This window comes from Lithobates pipiens, unplaced genomic scaffold (genome assembly GCF_037356315.1).
Source record: "Lithobates pipiens isolate NorthernLeopardFrog02 unplaced genomic scaffold, aLitPip1_a1.2 Scaffold_196, whole genome shotgun sequence".
Taxonomy (NCBI): domain Eukaryota; kingdom Metazoa; phylum Chordata; class Amphibia; order Anura; family Ranidae; genus Lithobates; species Lithobates pipiens.
Genome location: NW_027507768.1, coordinates 69,087 through 89,977, shown reverse-complemented (window position 1 = coordinate 89,977; position 20,891 = coordinate 69,087). Strand labels below are relative to the sequence as shown.

Here is a 20,891-nt window from a genome sequence, read left to right as displayed (position 1 = left end):
AAGTATTCATACCCCTTGACATTTTCCACATTTTGTCATGTTACAACCAAAAACTTAAATGTATTTAATGTGATGGACCAACACAAAGTGGCACATAATTGTGAAGTGGAAGGAAAATGATAAATGGTTTTCAATTTATTTTTAAAAACAAATATGTGAAAAGTGTTGGGGGGGGGGGGATTTGTATTCATCCCCCTTTACTTTGATACCCCTAACTAAAATCGAGTGGAACCAATTGCCTTTCAAAGTCACCTAATTAGTAAATAGAGTCCACCTGTGTGTCATTTCATCTCAGTATAAATACAGCTGTTCTGTGAAGCCCTCAGAGGTTTGTTAGAGAACCTTAGTGAACAAATAGCATCATGAAGGCCAAGGAACACACCAGACAGGTCAGGGATAAAGTTGTGGAGAAGTATAAAGCAGGGATGGGTTATAAAAAAAATCTCCCAAGCTTTGAACATCTCACAGAGCTCTGTTCAATCCATCATCGGAAAATGGAAAGAGTATGGGCACAACTGCAAACCTACCAAGACATGGCCGTTAGAATGGCCCAATCACAGTCCAGACCTAAATCCCATTGAGAATCTGTGGCAAGACTTGAAAATTGCTGATCACAGACGCTCTCCATCCAATCTGACAGAGCTTGAGATATTTTACAAAGAAGAAGAATGGGCAGAAATGTCCTCTCTAGATGGGCAAAGCTGGTAAAGACACCCCCAAAAAAACTTGTAGAGAAAGGGGGTTCTACAAAGTATTGACTCCGGGGGGCGCCATACAAATGCCCCTCCCCCACACTTTTCACATATTTATTTGTATCATTTATCATTTTCCTTCCACTTCACAATTATCAAGGGGTGTGAATACTTTTTCAAGGCACTGAAGATCAAAACCCATATCCTAAAGCCACCTTGATGAATGTCTGTAATCACAACCTCACACCTCCCAACTTTTTGAGATGGGAATGAGGGACACCTAATAGAAAAAGTATGTCGTCATAGGACACACCCCCTGCCACACCCCCTTAGAGGAGATTTATACCAAAATATCATTAGGGAAACCTACAAGTGCTTTTTTTTACCACTAATATTCCTTTATATTGGCTTCTGAAATTTACAAATGCAGCAATTTAGAAATTGGGTGAAAGGTTTTGGACTGGAAATCACTTTCTGAAAGTTAATAAGTACATTTTATATACAACTATATTGATCAGACCAAAATGAGGGACAAATGAGGAGGACAGAGGGACAGGGGGACTTTGTTCCAAATCCGGGACAGTCCCTCCAAACCTGGGCCAGTCTCTCCAAATCCGGGACAGTCCCTCCAGATTCGGGATAGTCTCTCCAAATCCGGGACAGTCCCTCCAGATTCGGAATAGTCCCTCCAAATTGGGGATAGTCCCTCCAAATCCGGGACAGTCCCTCCAGATTCGGAAAATTTGGGATAGTCCCTCCAAATTTGGGATGGTCCCTCCAAATTCGGGATGGTCCCTCCAAATTCGGGATGGTCCCTCCAAATCCGGGACAGTCTCTCCAAATCCGGGACAGTCCCTCCAGATCCGGGTCAGTCTCTCCAAATCCGGGACAGTCCCTCCAGATAGTCCCTCCAAATTGGGGATAGTCCCTCCAAATTTGGGATGGTCCCTCCAAATTCGGGATGGTCCCTCCAAATTCGGGATGGTCCCTCCAAATCCGGGACAGTCTCTCCAAATCCGGGACAGTCCCTCCAGATCCGGGTCAGTCTCTCCAAATCCGGGACAGTCCCTCCAGATAGTCCCTCCAAATTGGGGATAGTCCCTCCAAATTTGGGATGGTCCCTCCAAATTCGGGATGGTCCCTCCAAATTCGGGATGGTCCCTCCAAATCCGGGACAGTCTCTCCAAATCCGGGACAGTCCCTCCAGATCCGGGTCAGTCTCTCCAAATCCGGGACAGTCCCTCCAGATTCGGGATAGTCTCTCCAAATCCGGGACAGTCCCTCCAAATCCGGGACAGTCCCTCCAGATTCGGGATAGTCCCTCCAAATTCGGGACAGTCTCTCCAAATGAGGGAAAGTTGGGGGCTATGCAACCTAGAATGATGTCTATGGTCGCAAGCAACTTAAATCAATGTGCATAATTTTGTACTTAGTAGGTCTCAGATTGTGAACATAGGAGATGGGTACCTCTGTACTGCTCTTATGTGGGGTATTGGGGGATGGGTACCTCCTGCTGTCTCCTATCTACAGAACTTGTATTACTTATGTAGTATATATATTGTATTACGGTATATAGTATATAATAATTATTGTATAGGTTGTATTATATACTGTATATATGTGATGGGCACCCCTCTTGGTAGGTCTGGGGGGGAGGGTATATAATATCTCTGGTTGTATTATATATATGATGGGCTCCTCTCTCCTCTCTATAGAAGGACTGTAACTACGTCATGATCTTCTTCCAATATTGCATTATGGCCAATTACAGCTGGCTCCTTGTGGAGGGGCTCTACCTGCACACCCTCCTGGTGGTCTCCTTCTTCTCTGAGTGGAAGTACTTCTGCTGGTATATTGCCCTCGGCTGGGGTGAGAAGCCGGGGGGGACTCTCCCTGATGGTTGGGGGGGGGGGGGGTTTGTGGGATCAGTCACAGCTGGACAGAGTTCAGGAGTAAGTCAGGCTCCAAGGCTGCAGACATAAATTATGAGCCAGAGAAGTGAAGACGATGTACACTGAGCTAAAACAAAAGACAGAGGTTGGGTACGTGTCCTGCCCTGGTGTGAGGTATTGGGGGGTGGGTACCTGTGTCTTGGTGTGGGGTATTGGGGGGGTGGGTACCTCTGCCCTGGTGTGGGATATTGGGGGGTGGGTACCTCTGTCTTGGTGTGGGATATTGGGAGAGGGGTACCTGTGTCCTGGTGTGGGGTATTGGAGAATGGGTACCTCTGCCTTGGTGTGGGGTATTGGGGGGTGGGTACCTGTGCCCTGGTGTGGGGTATTGGGGGGTATGGGTACCTCTGTCTTGGTGTGGGGTATTGGGGGATGGGTACCTCTGTCTTGGTGTGGGGTATTGGGGGATGGGTACCTCTGCCCTGGTGTGGGGTATTGGGGGGGGATGGGTACCTCTGTCTTGGTGTGGGGTATTGGGGGATGGGTACCTCTGCCCTGGTGTGGGGTATTGGGGGGGATGGGTACCTCTGTCTTGGTGTGGGGTATTGGGGGATGGGTACCTCTGTCTTGGTGTGGGGTATTGGGGGATGGGTACCTGTGACCTGGTGTGGGGTATTGGGGGAGATGGGTACCTCTGTCTTGGTGTGGGGTATTGGGGGATGGGTACCTGTGACCTGGTGTGGGGTATTGGGGGGGATGGGTACCTCTGTCTTGGTGTGGGGTATTGGGGATAGGTACCTGTGCCCTGGTGTGGGGTATTGGGGGGGATGGGTACCTCTGTCTTGGTGTGGGGTATTGGGGGATGGGTACCTCTGTCTTGGTGTGGGGTATTGGGGGATGGGTACCTGTGCCCTGGTGTGGGGTATTGGGGGAGATGGGTACCTCTGTCTTAGTGTGGGGTATTGGGGGATGGGTACCTGTGCCCTGGTGTGGGGTATTGAGGGGGATGGGTACCTCTGTCTTGGTGTGGGGTATTGGGGGGATGGGTACCTCTGTCTTGGTGTGGGGTATTGGGGGATGGGTACCTGTGCCCTGTTGTGGGGTATTGGGGGGGATGGGTACCTCTGTGTTGCTGTGCCTCCTCTGATGGTCCGTCTCTTCCTCCTCCAGGCTCTCCGCTGGTTTTCATCATTGCCTGGTCGGTGAGCCGCCATCTGTATGAGAATACCGGGTGAGAATCTATTATGGTTCATACAGCGGGGGAGGGGAGGGGGTACATGCAATTTGCCCCAATTTACAGCCACCCCGGACCAAGACGTCACAAATCACCCCGAATCTCCCCCTAAAACTCTTCAATGAATAGAGAACCCAAATATTCTCCCCTAACGCAGACAGATGTCTCCAGGGGCCCCGGGGCCACATAGGAAGAGCCACAGAACTGCCTGTGACCCCGAGCCGCATCCCGGATATTATAGTCTATAGACAACCAACCTCAGGTTCTCCTCATCATCTGTGTCCTTTAGCTGAGATTCCCCTTCATTTCCTGTCCTGGTGACCCAACAGGAAGTGAGAGGATCGGGGGATCTCCTCTACATTACAGATCACTCTGGGGGCCACATTTGTTTCCTGTTGTCAGGCGTTTCCTGTGATGATCCTGCCAGTAACACACTTCCTGTTCTGGGGTGACAACGCTCATTCTGCGCTGTCACCCTGGGAAAGGACTACAGAACACCTCCCCCTCTCCTCATCTCTGTCACGTGTTCTGTAGTTTACAGGCAATAGCTGGAAAACTGATCAGCTTGTCTGAGAGTTCAGCTCATCACTCAGGAAGTGAGGAGGACTCTGGATTCCTGGCAGGATCAACAGGAAACTTCTGTACTTACTGAAAAGGTTCTCGCCCGAAAGAGGAAAAGGAAAGCGGGCGCCATAGCTGAGGACGGGCGATCTGCAATGTCTGATGTTCTGGGTTTGGATCTTTCATCAGAAGTTTCTGGAAGTTTGTCTAAATCTTTGTGAATGACGCAGCGCTTGTATCCTGTCCGAATAACGACTTGTGCGTCTCCCTGCAGGTGCTGGAACATCAATTCTGACGCCAGCGTCTGGTGGATCATCCGCGGGCCGGTCATCCTCGCCATCTTTGTGAGTGGAGGGGCGGGGCTACCAGGGAAAAAGATTCCGCACTTTTATCTATATAGAACTTTGTTAAAAAAAAAATATATATCTATATACAATATGTGACAAAAGTAAGTACACCCCTCAGTGACATTCCTTCTCTCTTTTCATGTGACAACACTGAAGAAATGACACTTGTCTACAATGTAAAGTAGTGAGTGTACAGCTTGTATAACAGTGTAAATTTCCTGTCCCCTCAAAATAACTCAACACACAGCCATTAACCTCTTGAGATCCATGCTATAGCCGAATGACGGCTACAGCGCGGACCTCCTTTGCCGAGACTACGTCTATTGACGTCGTCCCGTGCACGAGCGGCCTGCGCGCCCCCTGAGGGGAGCGCGCGGCACGCTCTGTGATCGGCGAGTCTATGAGACTCGCCTGATCACGGATCCAAGCAAGGGGTCGATCCCGACCCCTTACCACGTGATAGCTGTCAGCCAATCACAGAGCCGGTAATCGGCTATTTTTCCTCCTCGCACGAAAAAAAAAGCCAATCACCGGCGGCCGTGATCGGGACATCAGTCCTGATCACGCCCAGCGTATCAGTGCCCACCTGCCCCCTGCCAGTAACCCCCAGATAATTAAAAAAGTGCCACCCAGCAGTGCCACCCAGCAGTGCCATACATCAGTGCCCACAGTACCATACATCAGTACCCACAGTGCCACCTATCAGTGCCCACAATCTGCCTCAAAAACATTGCTGCACCTCAGTGCCACATATCCGTGCCCATCAGTGTCATCTACCAGTGCCCATCAGTGCCGCCCATCAGTACCACCTATCAGAGCCACCTATCAATGCCACCTATCAGTGCCCATCTTTGCCCATCAGTACTGTCTTATCTGTGCCTATCGGTGCCACCTTATCTGTGCCTATTAGTGTTGCCTTAACTGTGCCCATCAGTGCCCACCAGTGCCGCCTATCACTGCCCACCAGTGCCGCCTATCACTGCCCACCAGTGCCGCCTCATCAGCGCATTTCAATGAAGGAGAAAAATGACCTGTTTGCAAAATGTTATAACAAACTATTAAACATGATTTATTATTTTTTTTCATTTTGCATCTTTTTTTGTTTGTTTAGCAAAAAATAAAACTCCGAGCTGTAATTAAATACCACCAAAAGAAAGATCTATTTGTGGGAAAAAAATGATAAAAATGTAATTTGGGTACAGTGTTGTATGACCGCGTAATTGTCATTCAAAGTGCATCAGCGCTGAAAGCTGAAAATTGGTCTGGGCAGGAGGGGGGTTTAAAGTGTCTGTAAACCGTTACAAACCACTTTGACCTACAGGTGAGCCTAGATTAAGGCCTAGATTAAGGCTTACCTGTAGGTCCAAGAAATATCTCCTAAACCTGTATGGTTTAGGAGATATTTGCCCGAAAATAGGCACCGCTGTCTACGGCGCATGCGCCGTAGACAGCGGCGCGCAGGCGCACTGAGCGCGGCATTCTCAGCGACGGAGCTGCCGCGCGTGTCGGCTCCCGTGCGCATGCGCGGGAGTGACGTCATCGCAGCTTCGCCGAATGACAGCGGCGGAGCTGCGAGACCCCACCAAGAAGATGGAGGCGGCGGACTACAGGGGACAGCGGCGACTTCACTGGCTCCTGTGTCAGGTAAGTGACACATAATGGACTACTATGCGATGCGATGCGATGCGATGCATAGTAGTCCATTATGCTTTGCCTTTGCAGGGAATGAAAGAGGAAATAACACCCATCAGGGTTTACTTCCTCTTTAAGTGCCCAGTAAGCAAGTGATTAATGTCTAAACCGCTGGCAACAAAAGTCAGGACACCCCTAAGTGAAAATGTCCACATTGGGCCCAAAGTGTCAATATTTTGTGTGACCGCCATTATTTTCCAGCATTGCCTTCACCCTCTTGGGCATTGAGGTCACCAGAGCTTCACAGGTTGTCACCGGAGTCCTCTTCCCCTCCCCCATGATGACATCACAGAGCTGGTGGATGTTGGAGACCTTCCCCTCCTCCACCTTCCCTCTGAGGATGTCCCACAGATGATCAATAGGGTTTAGGTCTGGAGACATGCTTGGCCAGTCCATCACCTTTACCCTCAGCTTCTTTAGCAAGGCAGTGGTGGTGTTGGGGGGTGTGTTTGGGGTGGTTATCATGTTGGAATACTGCCCTGCGGTCCAGTCTCTGAAGGGAGGGGGTCATGCTCTGCTTCAGTATGTCACAGTACATGTTGGCATTCATGGTTCCCTCAATGATCTGTAGCCCCCCAGTGCCGGCAGCACTCATGCAGCCCCAGACCATGACACCCCCACCACCATGCCTGACTGTAGACAAGACACACTTGTCTTTGTCCTCCTCACCTGGTTGCCTCCACACACGCCTGACACCATCTGACACCAAATACCTTTATCTTGGTCTCATCAGAGCACAGGACATGGTTCCAGTAATCCATCTCCTTAGTCTGCTTGTCTTCAGCAAACTGTTTGTGGTCTTTTCTTGTGCATCATCTTTAGAAGAGGCTTCCTTCTGGGATGACAGCCATGCAGACCAATTTGATGCAGTGTGCGGCGTATGGTCTGATCACTGACAGGCTGACCCCCCACCCCTACAACCTCTGCAGCAATGCTGGCAGCACTCATACGTCTATTTCCCAAAGACAACCTCTGGATATGAAGCTGAGCACGTGACCTCAACTTCTTTGGAGGACCATGGCGAGGCCTGTTCTGAGGGGAACCCGTCCTGTTATACCGCTGTATGGTCTTGGCCACCGTGCTGCAGATCAGTTTCAGGGTCTTCGCAATCTTCTTATAGCCTAGGCCATCTTTATGTAGAGCAACAATTCTTATCTTCAGATCCTCAGAGAGATCTTTGCCAAGAGGTGCCATGTTGTACTTCCAGTGACCAGTATGAGAGAGTGAGAGCGATAACACCACATTTAACACACCTGCTCCCCATTCACACCTGAGACCTTGTAACACTAACGAGTCACATGACACCGGGGAGGGAAAATGGCTAATTGGGCCCAATTTGGACATTTTCACTTAGGGGTGTACTGACTTTTGTTGCCAGTGGTTTAGACATTAATGGCTGTGTGTTGAGTTATTTTGAGGGGACAGGAAATTTACACTGTTATACAAGCTGTACACTCACTACTTTACATTGTAGACAAGTGTCATTTCTTCAGTGTTGTCACATGAAAAGAGAGGAGAAATGTCACTGAGGGGTGTACTTACTTTTGTGAGAAACTGTATATAACTTTGTTCAAAAAATTGCAGAAACTGAAGAACCCTTGTGTGTGTATATATATATATATACTGATAGTGTGTATATACATTGTATGTGGTAATGAAGTGATGGGGAAGAAGCCGCGCTGAGTGATATTTTATCTCCAAGAAAGAGAGGGTGTGAAGGGTTAATTATATGGAAAATCCCTCCAATAAAATACTTTTTGTCTTCTATTTACTAAAGGAGTGGAGGAAGTTCACCGAGAGAAGTGTAGAGAGGAGTGTCGGGAGGGTGACAACGATGGACTTTTATTATCAGACAAAAGCCGACACATTTTGGGGGTCACAGACTCCGCCTTCCCCCGGGTCCAGGAGTGCCGGACCCGGCAGAGGGGGAGGGGGGGTGCTGCTTCCATAAAGGGTCTGCGTTTTCATTGGTCAGCCAAAGAAGTGAGGAAAACAATTGTCCTCTGTGTACCCCGTTCACCGTACAAACAAAAACATGACAACGCACCGCACAGCGATGTGACGCAACGCACCGCAGAGCGACGCAACACACTATTGTGCATGGAGTTTAACAAAGTGTCAGCTTGTGACATCTCAATAAAGTTAAATGAGGACAAAAACTGTGGGGGGGGGGGGGGGGCTCCAAAGTGGACTCAGCAAGGGGGGGGGATGTTGGACCTCTGCAGAGACACCACTGCTTCCACACAGAACAATGGCAGCATGCTGGCAGGGGACAGGACTTTCTACTCATGAGTCTTGATTGGGTGACTGTGGACTTCGCACCCCTCCTTGTATCGATTCTCTGGATTCCGTGGATTGGAGAAGAGTTTTATTTAGTGTAATCCGGAGGCACCAATCCCGTGACATCATCTGTCTGATCCCTCCGATCCCTCCGGATCCCTCCATTTCCCTCTGGATCCCTCCATTTCCCTCCAGATCCCTCCGGGTCCCTCAAGATCCCTCTGGATCCCTCCATTTCCCTCCAGATCCCTCCGGGTCCCTCAAGATCCATCTGGATCCCTCAAGATCCCTCTGGATCCCTCCATTTCCCTCCAGATCCCTCCGGATTCCTCAATATCCCTCTGGATCCCTCCAGCTCCCTCTAGATCCCTGCAGATCCATCTGGATCCCTCCAGATCCCTCCATATCCCTCCGGATCCCTCCATTTCCCTCTGGATCCCTCAAGATCCCTCTGGATCCCTCCATTTCACTTCAGCTCCCTCTAGATCCCTCTGGATCCCTCCATTTCCCTCCAGATCCCTCCATTTCCCTCTGGATCCCTCCATTTCCCTCCAGATTCCTCTAGATGCCTCTGGATCCCTCCATTTCCCTCGAGATCCCTTCATATCCCTCCGGATCCCTCCATTTCCCTCCAGATCCCTCCATTTCCCTCCAGCTCCCTCTAGATCCCTCCATTTCCCTCCAGATCCCTCCATTTCCCTCTGGATCCCTCCATTTCCCTCCAGATCCCTCTAGATCCCTCCAGATGCCTCTGGATCCCTCCGGATCCCTCTAGATCCCTCTGGATCCGTCCAGATCCCTCCGGATCCCTGTGGATCCCTCCGGATCCCTGTGGATCCCTCCATTTCCCTCCGGATCCCTCAAGATCCCTCTGGATCCCTCTATTTCCCTTCAGCTCCCTCTAGATCCCTCTGTATCCCGGCCCTGAGGAAGGCGGAGTCTGTGACCACGAAACGTGTCAGCTTTTATCTGATAGTAAAAGACAACCCCCGACTCTCTCATGTCACTGATTGGTTCTTTCCACGTTCCTCATACACATGTGCGGTTCGTTTCGTACGAATCGAAAATTCTTATGAATTTCCAAAAATCGTAATTCAGAAGCATCCGAAATACGAATTTCTGTGCTTCCGAATTGTATACAAAATACGAAATTTCGTTGATGAATTTTGGATCCAAACAAAAAAGTGAGGGGTGTTTTGTTGACCAATCAGAGGGTTTCTTCTGCTGAGTAGGGAGGGGCGAACGGTTGGGCCCGAGCATAAGTCCGGACCGCACTTTGGTTGTTCGAATTTTCTGCAGAACACAAAACAATATGCGGGGCTCACAGCAAATTCCAAAGTCTACGGAACACGAAGGGGAGGAATCTAAAGTGATCATTTTAAAGGCTCATATACAAGTTATTGTCATAAAAAGTGTTTGGGGACCCGGCTCCTGCCCCAGGGGAGTGTTTGGGGACCCGGCTCCTGCCCCAGGGGAGTGTTTGGGGACCCGGCTCCTGCCCCAGGGGAGTGTTTGGGGACCCGGCTCCTGCCCCAGGGGAGTGTTTGGGGACCCGGCTCCTGCCCCAGGGGAGTGTTTGGGGACCCGGCTCCTGCCCCAGGGGAGTGTTTGGGGACCCGGCTCCTGCCCCAGGGGAGTGTTTGGGGACCCGGCTCCTGCCCCAGGGGAGTGTTTGGTGGCCTGGCTCCTGCCCCAGGGGAGTGTTTGGGGGCCCGGCTCCTGCCCCAGGGGAGTGTTTGGGGACCCGGCTCCTGCCCCAGGGGAGTGTTTGGGGACCCGGCTCCTGCCCCAGGGGAGTGTTTGGTGGCCTGGCTCCTGCCCCAGGGGAGTGCTTGGGGACCCGGCTCCTGCCCCAGGGGAGTGTTTGGTGGCCTGGCTCCTGCCCCAGGGGAGTGTTTGGGGACCCGGCTCCTGCCCCAGGGGAGTGTTTGGGGACCTTTAAATGTCGTACCTGGGGGGTGTCTATAGGATGCCTGTAAAGGGGGGCGTGTCTATAGGATGCCTGTAAAGGGGGGCGTGTCTATAGGATGCCTGTAAAGGGGGCGTGTCTATAGGATGCCTGTAAAGGGGGCGTGTCTATAGGATGCCTGTAAAGGGGGGCGTGTCTATAGGATGCCTGTAAAGGGGGCGTGTCTATAGGATGCCTGTAAAGGGGGCGTGTCTATAGGATGCCTGTAAAGGGGGCGTGTCTATAGGATGCCTGTAAAGGGGCGCATTTTTCCCGTGTTTAGAACAGTCCGAGAGAAAAATGACATTTCTAAAGGAATAAAAGTCATTTAAAACGACTCGCAGCTACAATGAATTGTCGGTCCTCAATACACATAAAAGTTAATTGATAAAAACGGCATCAGATCCCCCCACAAGGGAACTCCCTCTGTCAGATGTGGCGGCACTCCGCTCTCTCCCTCTGTCAGATGTGGCGGCACTCCGCTCTCTCCCTCTGTCAGATGTGGCGGCACTCCGCTCTCTCCCTCTGTCAGATGTGACGGCACTCCGCTCTCTCCCTCTGTCAGATGTGGCGGCACTCCGCTCTCTCCCTCTGTCAGATGTGGCGGCACTCCGCTCTCTCCCTCTGTCAGATGTGGCGGCACTCCGCTCTCTCCCTCTGTCAGATGTGGCGGCACTCCGCTCTCTCCCTCTGTCAGATGTGGCGGCACTCCGCTCTCTCCCTCTGTCAGATGTGGCGGCACTCCGCTCTCTCCCTCTGTCAGATGTGGCGGCACTCCGCTCTCTCCCTCTGTCAGATGTGGCGGCACTCCGCTCTCTCCCTCTGTCAGATGTGGCGGCACTCCGCTCTCTCCCTCTGTCAGATGTGGCGGCACTCCGCTCTCTCCCTCTGTCAGATGTGGCGGCACTCCGCTCTCTCCCTCTGTCAGATGTGGCGGCACTCCGCTCTCTCCCTCTGTCAGATGTGGCGGCACTCCGCTCTCTCCCTCTGTCAGATGTGTAGCGGCACTCCGCTCTCTCCCTCTGTCAGATGTGGCGGCACTCCGCTCTCTCCCTCTGTCAGATGTGGCGGCACTCCGCTCTCTCCCTCTGTCAGATGTGGCGGCACTCCGCTCTCTCCCTCTGTCAGATGTGGCGGCACTCCGCTCTCTCCCTCTGTCAGATGTGGCGGCACTCCGCTCTCTCCCTCTGTCAGATGTGGCGGCACTCCGCTCTCTCCCTCTGCCAGATGTGGCGGCACTCCGCTCTCTCCCTCTGTCAGATGTGGCGGCACTCCGCTCTCTCCCTCTGTCAGATGTGGCGGCACTCCGCTCTCTCCCTCTGTCAGATGTGGCGGCACTCCGCTCTCTCCCTCTGTCAGATGTGACGGCACTCCGCTCTCTCCCTCTGTCAGATGTGGCGGCACTCCGCTCTCTCCCTCTGTCAGATGTGGCGGCACTCCGCTCTCTCCCTCTGTCAGATGTGGCGGCACTCCGCTCTCTCCCTCTGTCAGATGTGGCGGCACTCCGCTCTCTCCCTCTGTCAGATGTGGCGGCACTCCGCTCTCTCCCTCTGTCAGATGTGGCGGCACTCCGCTCTCTCCCTCTGTCAGATGTGGCGGCACTCCGCTCTCTCCCTCTGTCAGATGTGGCGGCACTCCGCTCTCTCCCTCTGTCAGATGTGGCGGCACTCCGCTCTCTCCCTCTGTCAGATGTGGCGGCACTCCGCTCTCTCCCTCTGTCAGATGTGGCGGCACTCCGCTCTCTCCCTCTGTCAGATGTGGCGGCACTCCGCTCTCTCCCTCTGTCAGATGTGGCGGCACTCCGCTCTCTCCCTCTGTCAGATGTGGCGGCACTCCGCTCTCTCCCTCTGTCAGATGTGGCGGCACTCCGCTCTCTCCCTCTGTCAGATGTGGCGGCACTCCGCTCTCTCCCTCTGTCAGATGTGGCGGCACTCCGCTCTCTCCCTCTGTCAGATGTGACGGCACTCCGCTCTCTCCCTCTGTCAGATGTGGCGGCACTCCGCTCTCTCCCTCTGTCAGATGTGGCGGCACTCCGCTCTCTCCCTCTGTCAGATGTGGCGGCACTCCGCTCTCTCCCTCTGTCAGATGTGGCGGCACTCCGCTCTCTCCCTCTGTCAGATGTGGCGGCACTCCGCTCTCTCCCTCTGTCAGATGTGGCGGCACTCCGCTCTCTCCCTCTGTCAGATGTGGCGGCACTCCGCTCTCTCCCTCTGTCAGATGTGGCGGCACTCCGCTCTCTCCCTCTGTCAGATGTGGCGGCACTCCGCTCTCTCCCTCTGTCAGATGTGGCGGCACTCCGCTCTCTCCCTCTGTCAGATGTGGCGGCACTCCGCTCTCTCCCTCTGTCAGATGTGGCGGCACTCCGCTCTCTCCCTCTGTCAGATGTGGCGGCACTCCGCTCTCTCCCTCTGTCAGATGTGGCGGCACTCCGCTCTCTCCCTCTGTCAGATGTGGCGGCACTCCGCTCTCTCCCTCTGTCAGATGTGGCGGCACTCCGCTCTCTCCCTCTGTCAGATGTGGCGGCACTCCGCTCTCTCCCTCTGTCAGATGTGGCGGCACTCCGCTCTCTCCCTCTGTCAGATGTGGCGGCACTCCGCTCTCTCCCTCTGTCAGATGTGGCGGCACTCCGCTCTCTCCCTCTGTCAGATGTGGCGGCACTCCGCTCTCTCCCTCTGTCAGATGTGGCGGCACTCCGCTCTCTCCCTCTGTCAGATGTGGCGGCACTCCGCTCTCTCCCTCTGTCAGATGTGGCGGCACTCCGCTCTCTCCCTCTGTCAGATGTGGCGGCACTCCGCTCTCTCCCTCTGTCAGATGTGGCGGCACTCCGCTCTCTCCCTCTGTCAGATGTGGCGGCACTCCGCTCTCTCCCTCTGTCAGATGTGGCGGCACTCCGCTCTCTCCCTCTGTCAGATGTGGCGGCACTCCGCTCTCTCCCTCTGTCAGATGTGGCGGCACTCCGCTCTCTCCCTCTGTCAGATGTGGCGGCACTCCGCTCTCTCCCTCTGTCAGATGTGGCGGCACTCCGCTCTCTCCCTCTGTCAGATGTGGCGGCACTCCGCTCTCTCCCTCTGTCAGATGTGGCGGCACTCCGCTCTCTCCCTCTGTCAGATGTGGCGGCACTCCGCTCTCTCCCTCTGTCAGATGTGGCGGCACTCCGCTCTCTCCCTCTGTCAGATGTGGCGGCACTCCGCTCTCTCCCTCTGTCAGATGTGGCGGCACTCCGCTCTCTCCCTCTGTCAGATGTGGCGGCACTCCGCTCTCTCCCTCTGTCAGATGTGGCGGCACTCCGCTCTCTCCCTCTGTCAGATGTGGCGGCACTCCGCTCTCTCCCTCTGTCAGATGTGGCGGCACTCCGCTCTCTCCCTCTGTCAGATGTGGCGGCACTCCGCTCTCTCCCTCTGTCAGATGTGGCGGCACTCCGCTCTCTCCCTCTGTCAGATGTGGCGGCACTCCGCTCTCTCCCTCTGTCAGATGTGGCGGCACTCCGCTCTCTCCCTCTGCCAGATGTGGCGGCACTCCGCTCTCTCCCTCTGTCAGATGTGGCGGCACTCCGCTCTCTCCCTCTGTCAGATGTGGCGGCACTCCGCTCTCTCCCTCTGTCAGATGTGGCGGCACTCCGCTCTCTCCCTCTGTCAGATGTGACGGCACTCCGCTCTCTCCCTCTGTCAGATGTGGCGGCACTCCGCTCTCTCCCTCTGTCAGATGTGGCGGCACTCCGCTCTCTCCCTCTGTCAGATGTGGCGGCACTCCGCTCTCTCCCTCTGTCAGATGTGGCGGCACTCCGCTCTCTCCCTCTGTCAGATGTGGCGGCACTCCGCTCTCTCCCTCTGTCAGATGTGGCGGCACTCCGCTCTCTCCCTCTGTCAGATGTGGCGGCACTCCGCTCTCTCCCTCTGTCAGATGTGGCGGCACTCCGCTCTCTCCCTCTGTCAGATGTGGCGGCACTCCGCTCTCTCCCTCTGTCAGATGTGGCGGCACTCCGCTCTCTCCCTCTGTCAGATGTGGCGGCACTCCGCTCTCTCCCTCTGTCAGATGTGGCGGCACTCCGCTCTCTCCCTCTGTCAGATGTGGCGGCACTCCGCTCTCTCCCTCTGTCAGATGTGGCGGCACTCCGCTCTCTCCCTCTGTCAGATGTGGCGGCACTCCGCTCTCTCCCTCTGTCAGATGTGGCGGCACTCCGCTCTCTCCCTCTGTCAGATGTGGCGGCACTCCGCTCTCTCCCTCTGTCAGATGTGGCGGCACTCCGCTCTCTCCCTCTGTCAGATGTGGCGGCACTCCGCTCTCTCCCTCTGTCAGATGTGGCGGCACTCCGCTCTCTCCCTCTGTCAGATGTGGCGGCACTCCGCTCTCTCCCTCTGTCAGATGTGGCGGCACTCCGCTCTCTCCCTCTGTCAGATGTGGCGGCACTCCGCTCTCTCCCTCTGTCAGATGTGGCGGCACTCCGCTCTCTCCCTCTGTCAGATGTGGCGGCACTCCGCTCTCTCCCTCTGTCAGATGTGGCGGCACTCCGCTCTCTCCCTCTGCCAGATGTGGCGGCACTCCGCTCTCTCCCTCTGTCAGATGTGGCGGCACTCCGCTCTCTCCCTCTGCCAGATGTGACGGCACTCCGCTCTCTCCCTCTGTCAGATGTGGCGGCACTCCGCTCTCTCCCTCTGTCAGATGTGGCGGCACTCCGCTCTCTCCCTCTGCCAGATGTGGCGGCACTCCGCTCTCTCCCTCTGCCAGATGTGGCGGCACTCCGCTCTCTCCCTCTGCCAGATGTGACGGCACTCCGCTCTCTCCCTCTGCCAGATGTGGCGGCACTCCGCTCTCTCCCTCTGCCAGATGTGGCGGCACTCCGCTCTCTCCCTCTGTCAGATGTGGCGGCACTCCGCTCTCTCCCTCTGCCAGATGTGGCGGCACTCCGCTCTCTCCCTCTGCCAGATGTGGCTGCACTCCGCTCTCTCCCTCTGCCAGATGTGGCGGCACTCCGCTCTCTCCCTCTGCCAGATGTGGCGGCACTCCGCTCTCTACCTCTGTCAGATGTGGCGGCACTCCGCTCTCTACCTCTGTCAGATGTGGCGGCACTCCGCTCTCTACCTCTGTCAGATGTGACGGCACTCCGCTCTCTCCCTCTGTCAGATGTGACGGCACTCCGCTCTCTCCCTCTGTCAGATGTGGCGGCACTCCGCTCTCTCCCTCTGTCAGATGTGACGGCACTCCGCTCTCTCCCTCTGCCAGATGTGGCGGCACTCCGCTCTCTCCCTCTGTCAGATGTGGCGGCACTCCGCTCTCTCCCTCTGCCAGATGTGGCGGCACTCCGCTCTCTCCCTCTGTCAGATGTGGCGGCACTCCGCTCTCTCCCTCTGCCAGATGTGACGGCACTCCGCTCTCTCCCTCTGTCAGATGTGACGGCACTCCGCTCTCTCCCTCTGTCAGATGTGGCGGCACTCCGCTCTCTCCCTCTGTCAGATGTGGCGGCACTCCGCTCTCTCCCTCTGCCAGATGTGGCGGCACTCCGCTCTCTCCCTCTGCCAGATGTGGCGGCACTCCGCTCTCTCCCTCTGCCAGATGTGGCGGCACTCCGCTCTCTCCCTCTGCCAGATGTGGCGGCACTCCGCTCTCTCCCTCTGTCAGATGTGGCGGCACTCCGCTCTCTCCCTCTGCCAGATGTGGCGGCACTCCGCTCTCTCCCTCTGCCAGATGTGGCGGCACTCCGCTCTCTACCTCTGTCAGATGTGGCGGCACTCCGCTCTCTACCTCTGTCAGATGTGGCGGCACTCCGCTCTCTACCTCTGTCAGATGTGACGGCACTCCGCTCTCTCCCTCTGTCAGATGTGACGGCACTCCGCTCTCTCCCTCTGTCAGATGTGGCGGCACTCCGCTCTCTCCCTCTGTCAGATGTGACGGCACTCCGCTCTCTCCCTCTGTCAGATGTGGCGGCACTCCGCTCTCTCCCTCTGTCAGATGTGGCGGCACTCCGCTCTCTCCCTCTGTCAGATGTGGCGGCACTCCGCTCTATCCCTCTGCCAGATGTGACGGCACTCCGCTCTCTCCCTCTGTCAGATGTGACGGCACTCCGCTCTCTCCCTCTGCCAGATGTGGCGGCACTCCGCTCTCTCCCTCTGTCAGATGTGGCGGCACTCCGCTCTATCCCTCTGCCAGATGTGACGGCACTCCGCTCTCTCCCTCTGTCAGATGTGACGGCACTCCGCTCTCTCCCTCTGTCAGATGTGACGGCACTCCGCTCTCTCCCTCTGCCAGATGTGGCGGCACTCCGCTCTCTCCCTCTGTCAGATGTGGCGGCACTCCGCTCTCTCCCTCTGTCAGATGTGGCGGCACTCCGCTCTCTCCCTCTGTCAGATGTGGCGGCACTCCGCTCTCTCCCTCTGTCAGATGTGGCGGCACTCCGCTCTATCCCTCTGCCAGATGTGACGGCACTCCGCTCTCTCCCTCTGCCAGATGTGGCGGCACTCCGCTCTCTACCTCTGTCAGATGTGGCGGCACTCCGCTCTCTACCTCTGCCAGATGTGGCGGCACTCCGCTCTATCCCTCTGTCAGATGTGGCGGCACTCCGCTCTCTACCTCTGCCAGATGTGACGGCACTCCGCTCTCTCCCTCTGTCAGATGTGACGGCACTCCGCTCTCTCCCTCTGCCAGATGTGACGGCACTCCGCTCTCTCCCTCTGTCAGATGTGACGGCACTCCGCTCTATCCCTCTGTCAGATGTGGCGGCACTCCGCTCTCTCCCTCTGTCAGATGTGGCGGCACTCCGCTCTCTACCTCTGCCAGATGTGACGGCACTCCGCTCTCTCCCTCTGTCAGATGTGACGGCACTCCGCTCTCTCCCTCTGTCAGATGTGACGGCACTCCGCTCTCTCCCTCTGCCAGATGTGGCGGCACTCCGCTCTCTCCCTCTGTCAGATGTGGCGGCACTCCGCTCTCTCCCTCTGTCAGATGTGACGGCACTCCGCTCTCTCCCTCTGTCAGATGTGACGGCACTCCGCTCTCTCCCTCTGCCAGATGTGGCGGCACTCCGCTCTCTACCTCTGCCAGATGTGACGGCACTCCGCTCTCTCCCTCTGTCAGATGTGGCGGCACTCCGCTCTCTCCCTCTGTCAGATGTGACGGCACTCCGCTCTCTCCCTCTGTCAGATGTGACGGCACTCCGCTCTCTCCCTCTGCCAGATGTGGCGGCACTCCGCTCTCTACCTCTGCCAGATGTGACGGCACTCCGCTCTCTCCCTCTGTCAGATGTGACGGCACTCCGCTCTCTCCCTCTGTCAGATGTGACGGCACTCCGCTCTCTCCCTCTGTCAGATGTGACGGCACTCCGCTCTCTCCCTCTGCCAGATGTGGCGGCACTCCGCTCTCTCCCTCTGTCAGATGTGACGGCACTCCGCTCTCTCCCTCTGTCAGATGTGGCGGCACTCCGCTCTCTCCCTCTGTCAGATGTGGCGGCACTCCGCTCTATCCCTCTGTCAGATGTGGCGGCACTCCGCTCTCTCCCTCTGTCAGATGTGGCGGCACTCCGCTCTATCCCTCTGCCAGATGTGACGGCACTCCGCTCTCTCCCTCTGTCAGATGTGACGGCACTCCGCTCTATCCCTCTGTCAGATGTGACGGCACTCCGCTCTCTCCCTCTGTCAGATGTGGCGGCACTCCGCTCTCTCCCTCTGTCAGATGTGGCGGCACTCCGCTCTCTCCCTCTGTCAGATGTGGCGGCACTCCGCTCTATCCCTCTGTCAGATGTGGCGGCACTCCGCTCTATCCCTCTGTCAGATGTGACGGCACTCCGCTCTCTCCCTCTGTCAGATGTGGCGGCACTCCGCTCTATCCCTCTGCCAGATGTGACGGCACTCCGCTCTCTCCCTCTGTCAGATGTGACGGCACTCCGCTCTAACCCTCTGTCAGATGTGACGGCACTCCGCTCTCTCCCTCTGACAGATGTGGCGGCACATGTGGCGGCACTCCGCTCTCTCCCTCTGTCAGATGTGGCGGCACTCCGCTCTCTCCCTCTGTCAGATGTGGCGGCACATGTGGCGGCACTCCGCTCTCTCCCTCTGTCAGAGTGCTGTAAGACCACCCAAGGCTGTGATCATGTGATTAGAAGCTACACTGATTGGCTGTAGGTCATTATTATGGGACCGCAGCTGTCCAATGATCACAAAGCCTCTGCTGGGAGTGGTGACATCACACTATGACATCATGGTAATTTTGTAGAAGAAATGTGATTGGTTCTGGAATGATTCTGGCTCCTCCCTCTCCTCTGCAGATCAACTTCATCCTCTTTGTGAGAATCATCCGAATTCTGATGAAGAAGCTGAGAACCTCCGATGTGTGGGGGAACGACTTCAACCAATACAAGTGAGACGCCGGCAGAGACCACTGATAAACGGGGGGGGGGGTGTACCTAACACCCAGCACTGGGAGAGACCACTGATAACAAGGAGGGGGAGGTGTACCTAACACCCAGCACTGGGAGAGACCACTGATAACAAGGGAGGGGGTGTACCTAACACCCTGCACTGGGAGAAACCACTGATAACAAGGGGGGTGTACCTAACACCCAGGACTGGGAGAAACCACTGATAATAAGGGGGGGTACTTAAAACCCAGCACTGGGAGAGAGGGAGAGACCACTGATAACAAGCGAGGGGGTGTACCTAACACCCAGGACTGGGAGAGACCACTGATAATAAGGGGGGGTACCTAACACCCAGCACTGGGAGAGACCACTGATAACAAGGAGGGGTTGCACCTAACACCCAGCACTGGAAGAAACCACTGATAACAAGGGGGGTGTACTTAACACCCAGCACTGGGAGAGACCACTGATAACAAGGGGGGTGTACTTAACACCCAGCACTGGAAGAAACCACTGATAACAAGGGGGGTGTACTTAACACCCAGCACTGGGAGAGACCACTGATAACAAGGGAGGAGGGTGTACCTAACACCCAGCACTGGGAGAGACCACTGATAACAAGGGGGGGTGTACCTAACACCCAGCACTGGGAGAGACCACTGATATTAAGGGAGGGGGTGTATCTAACACCCAGCACTGGGAGAGACCACTGATAACAAGGGAGGGGGATGTACCTAACACCCAGCACTGGGAGAGACCATTGATAACAAGGGAGGGGGATGTACCTAACACCCAGCACTGGGAGAGACCACTGATAACAAGGGAGGGTGTACCTAACACCCAGCACTGGGAGAGACCACTGATAACAAGGGGGGTGTACCTAACACCCAGCACTGGGAGAGACCACTGATAACAAGGGGGGTGTACCTAACACCCAGCACTGGGAGAGACCACTGATAACAAGGGGGGTGTACCTAACACCCAGCACTGGGAGAGACCACTGATAACAAGGAGGGGTTGCACCTAACACCCAGCACTGGAAGAAACCACTGATAACAAGGGGGGTGTACTTAACACCCAGCACTGGGAGAGACCACTGATAACAAGGGAGGAGGGTGTACCTAACACCCAGCACTGGGAGAGACCACTGATAACAAGGGGGGGTGTACCTAACACCCAGCACTGGGAGAGACCACTGATAACAAGGGGGGGTGTACCTAACACCCAGCACTGGGAGAGACCACTGATATTAAGGGAGGGGGTGTATCTAACACCCAGCACTGGGAGAGACCACTGATAACAAGGGAGGGGGATGTACCTAACACCCAGCACTGGGAGAGACCATTGATAACAAGGGAGGGGGATGTACCTAACACCCAGCACTGGGAGAGACCACTGATAACAAGGGGGGTGTACCTAACACCCAGCACTGGGAGAGACCACTGATAACAAGGAGGGGTTGCACCTAACACCCAGCACTGGAAGAAACCACTGATAACAAGGGGGGTGTACCTAACACCCAGCACTGGGAGAGACCACTGATAACAAGGGGGGTGTACCTAACACCCAGCACTGGGAGAGACCACTGATAACAAGGGGGGTGTACCTAACACCCAGCACTGGGAGAGACCACTGATAACAAGGGGGGTGTACCTAACACCCAGCACTGGGAGAGACCACTGATAACAAGGAGGGGTTGCACCTAACACCCAGCACTGGAAGAAACCACTGATAACAAGGGGGGTGTACTTAACACCCAGCACTGGGAGAGACCACTGATAACAAGGGAGAGGGATGTACCTAACACCCAGCACTGGGAGAGACCACTAATAACAAGGGAGGGGGATGTACCTAACACCCAGCACTGGGAGAGACCATTGATAACAAGGGAGGGGGAT

The 20,891-nt window shown here is 55.4% G+C and overlaps 1 protein-coding gene across 1 annotated transcript in view; it reads left to right on the top strand.

Annotated features, from left to right (window-relative positions):
- The window catches only part of SCTR (secretin receptor), a 66,725-nt gene that overhangs the window by 27,363 nt on the left and 18,471 nt on the right, over positions 1-20,891 (top strand). The window contains exons 7-10 of the mRNA XM_077493992.1: positions 2,408-2,561; positions 3,755-3,815; positions 4,654-4,723; positions 18,901-18,992. Of these exons, the coding sequence (XP_077350118.1) occupies positions 2,408-2,561; positions 3,755-3,815; positions 4,654-4,723; positions 18,901-18,992 (377 nt within the window). The remainder of the gene's footprint in view (positions 1-2,407; positions 2,562-3,754; positions 3,816-4,653; positions 4,724-18,900; positions 18,993-20,891) is intronic.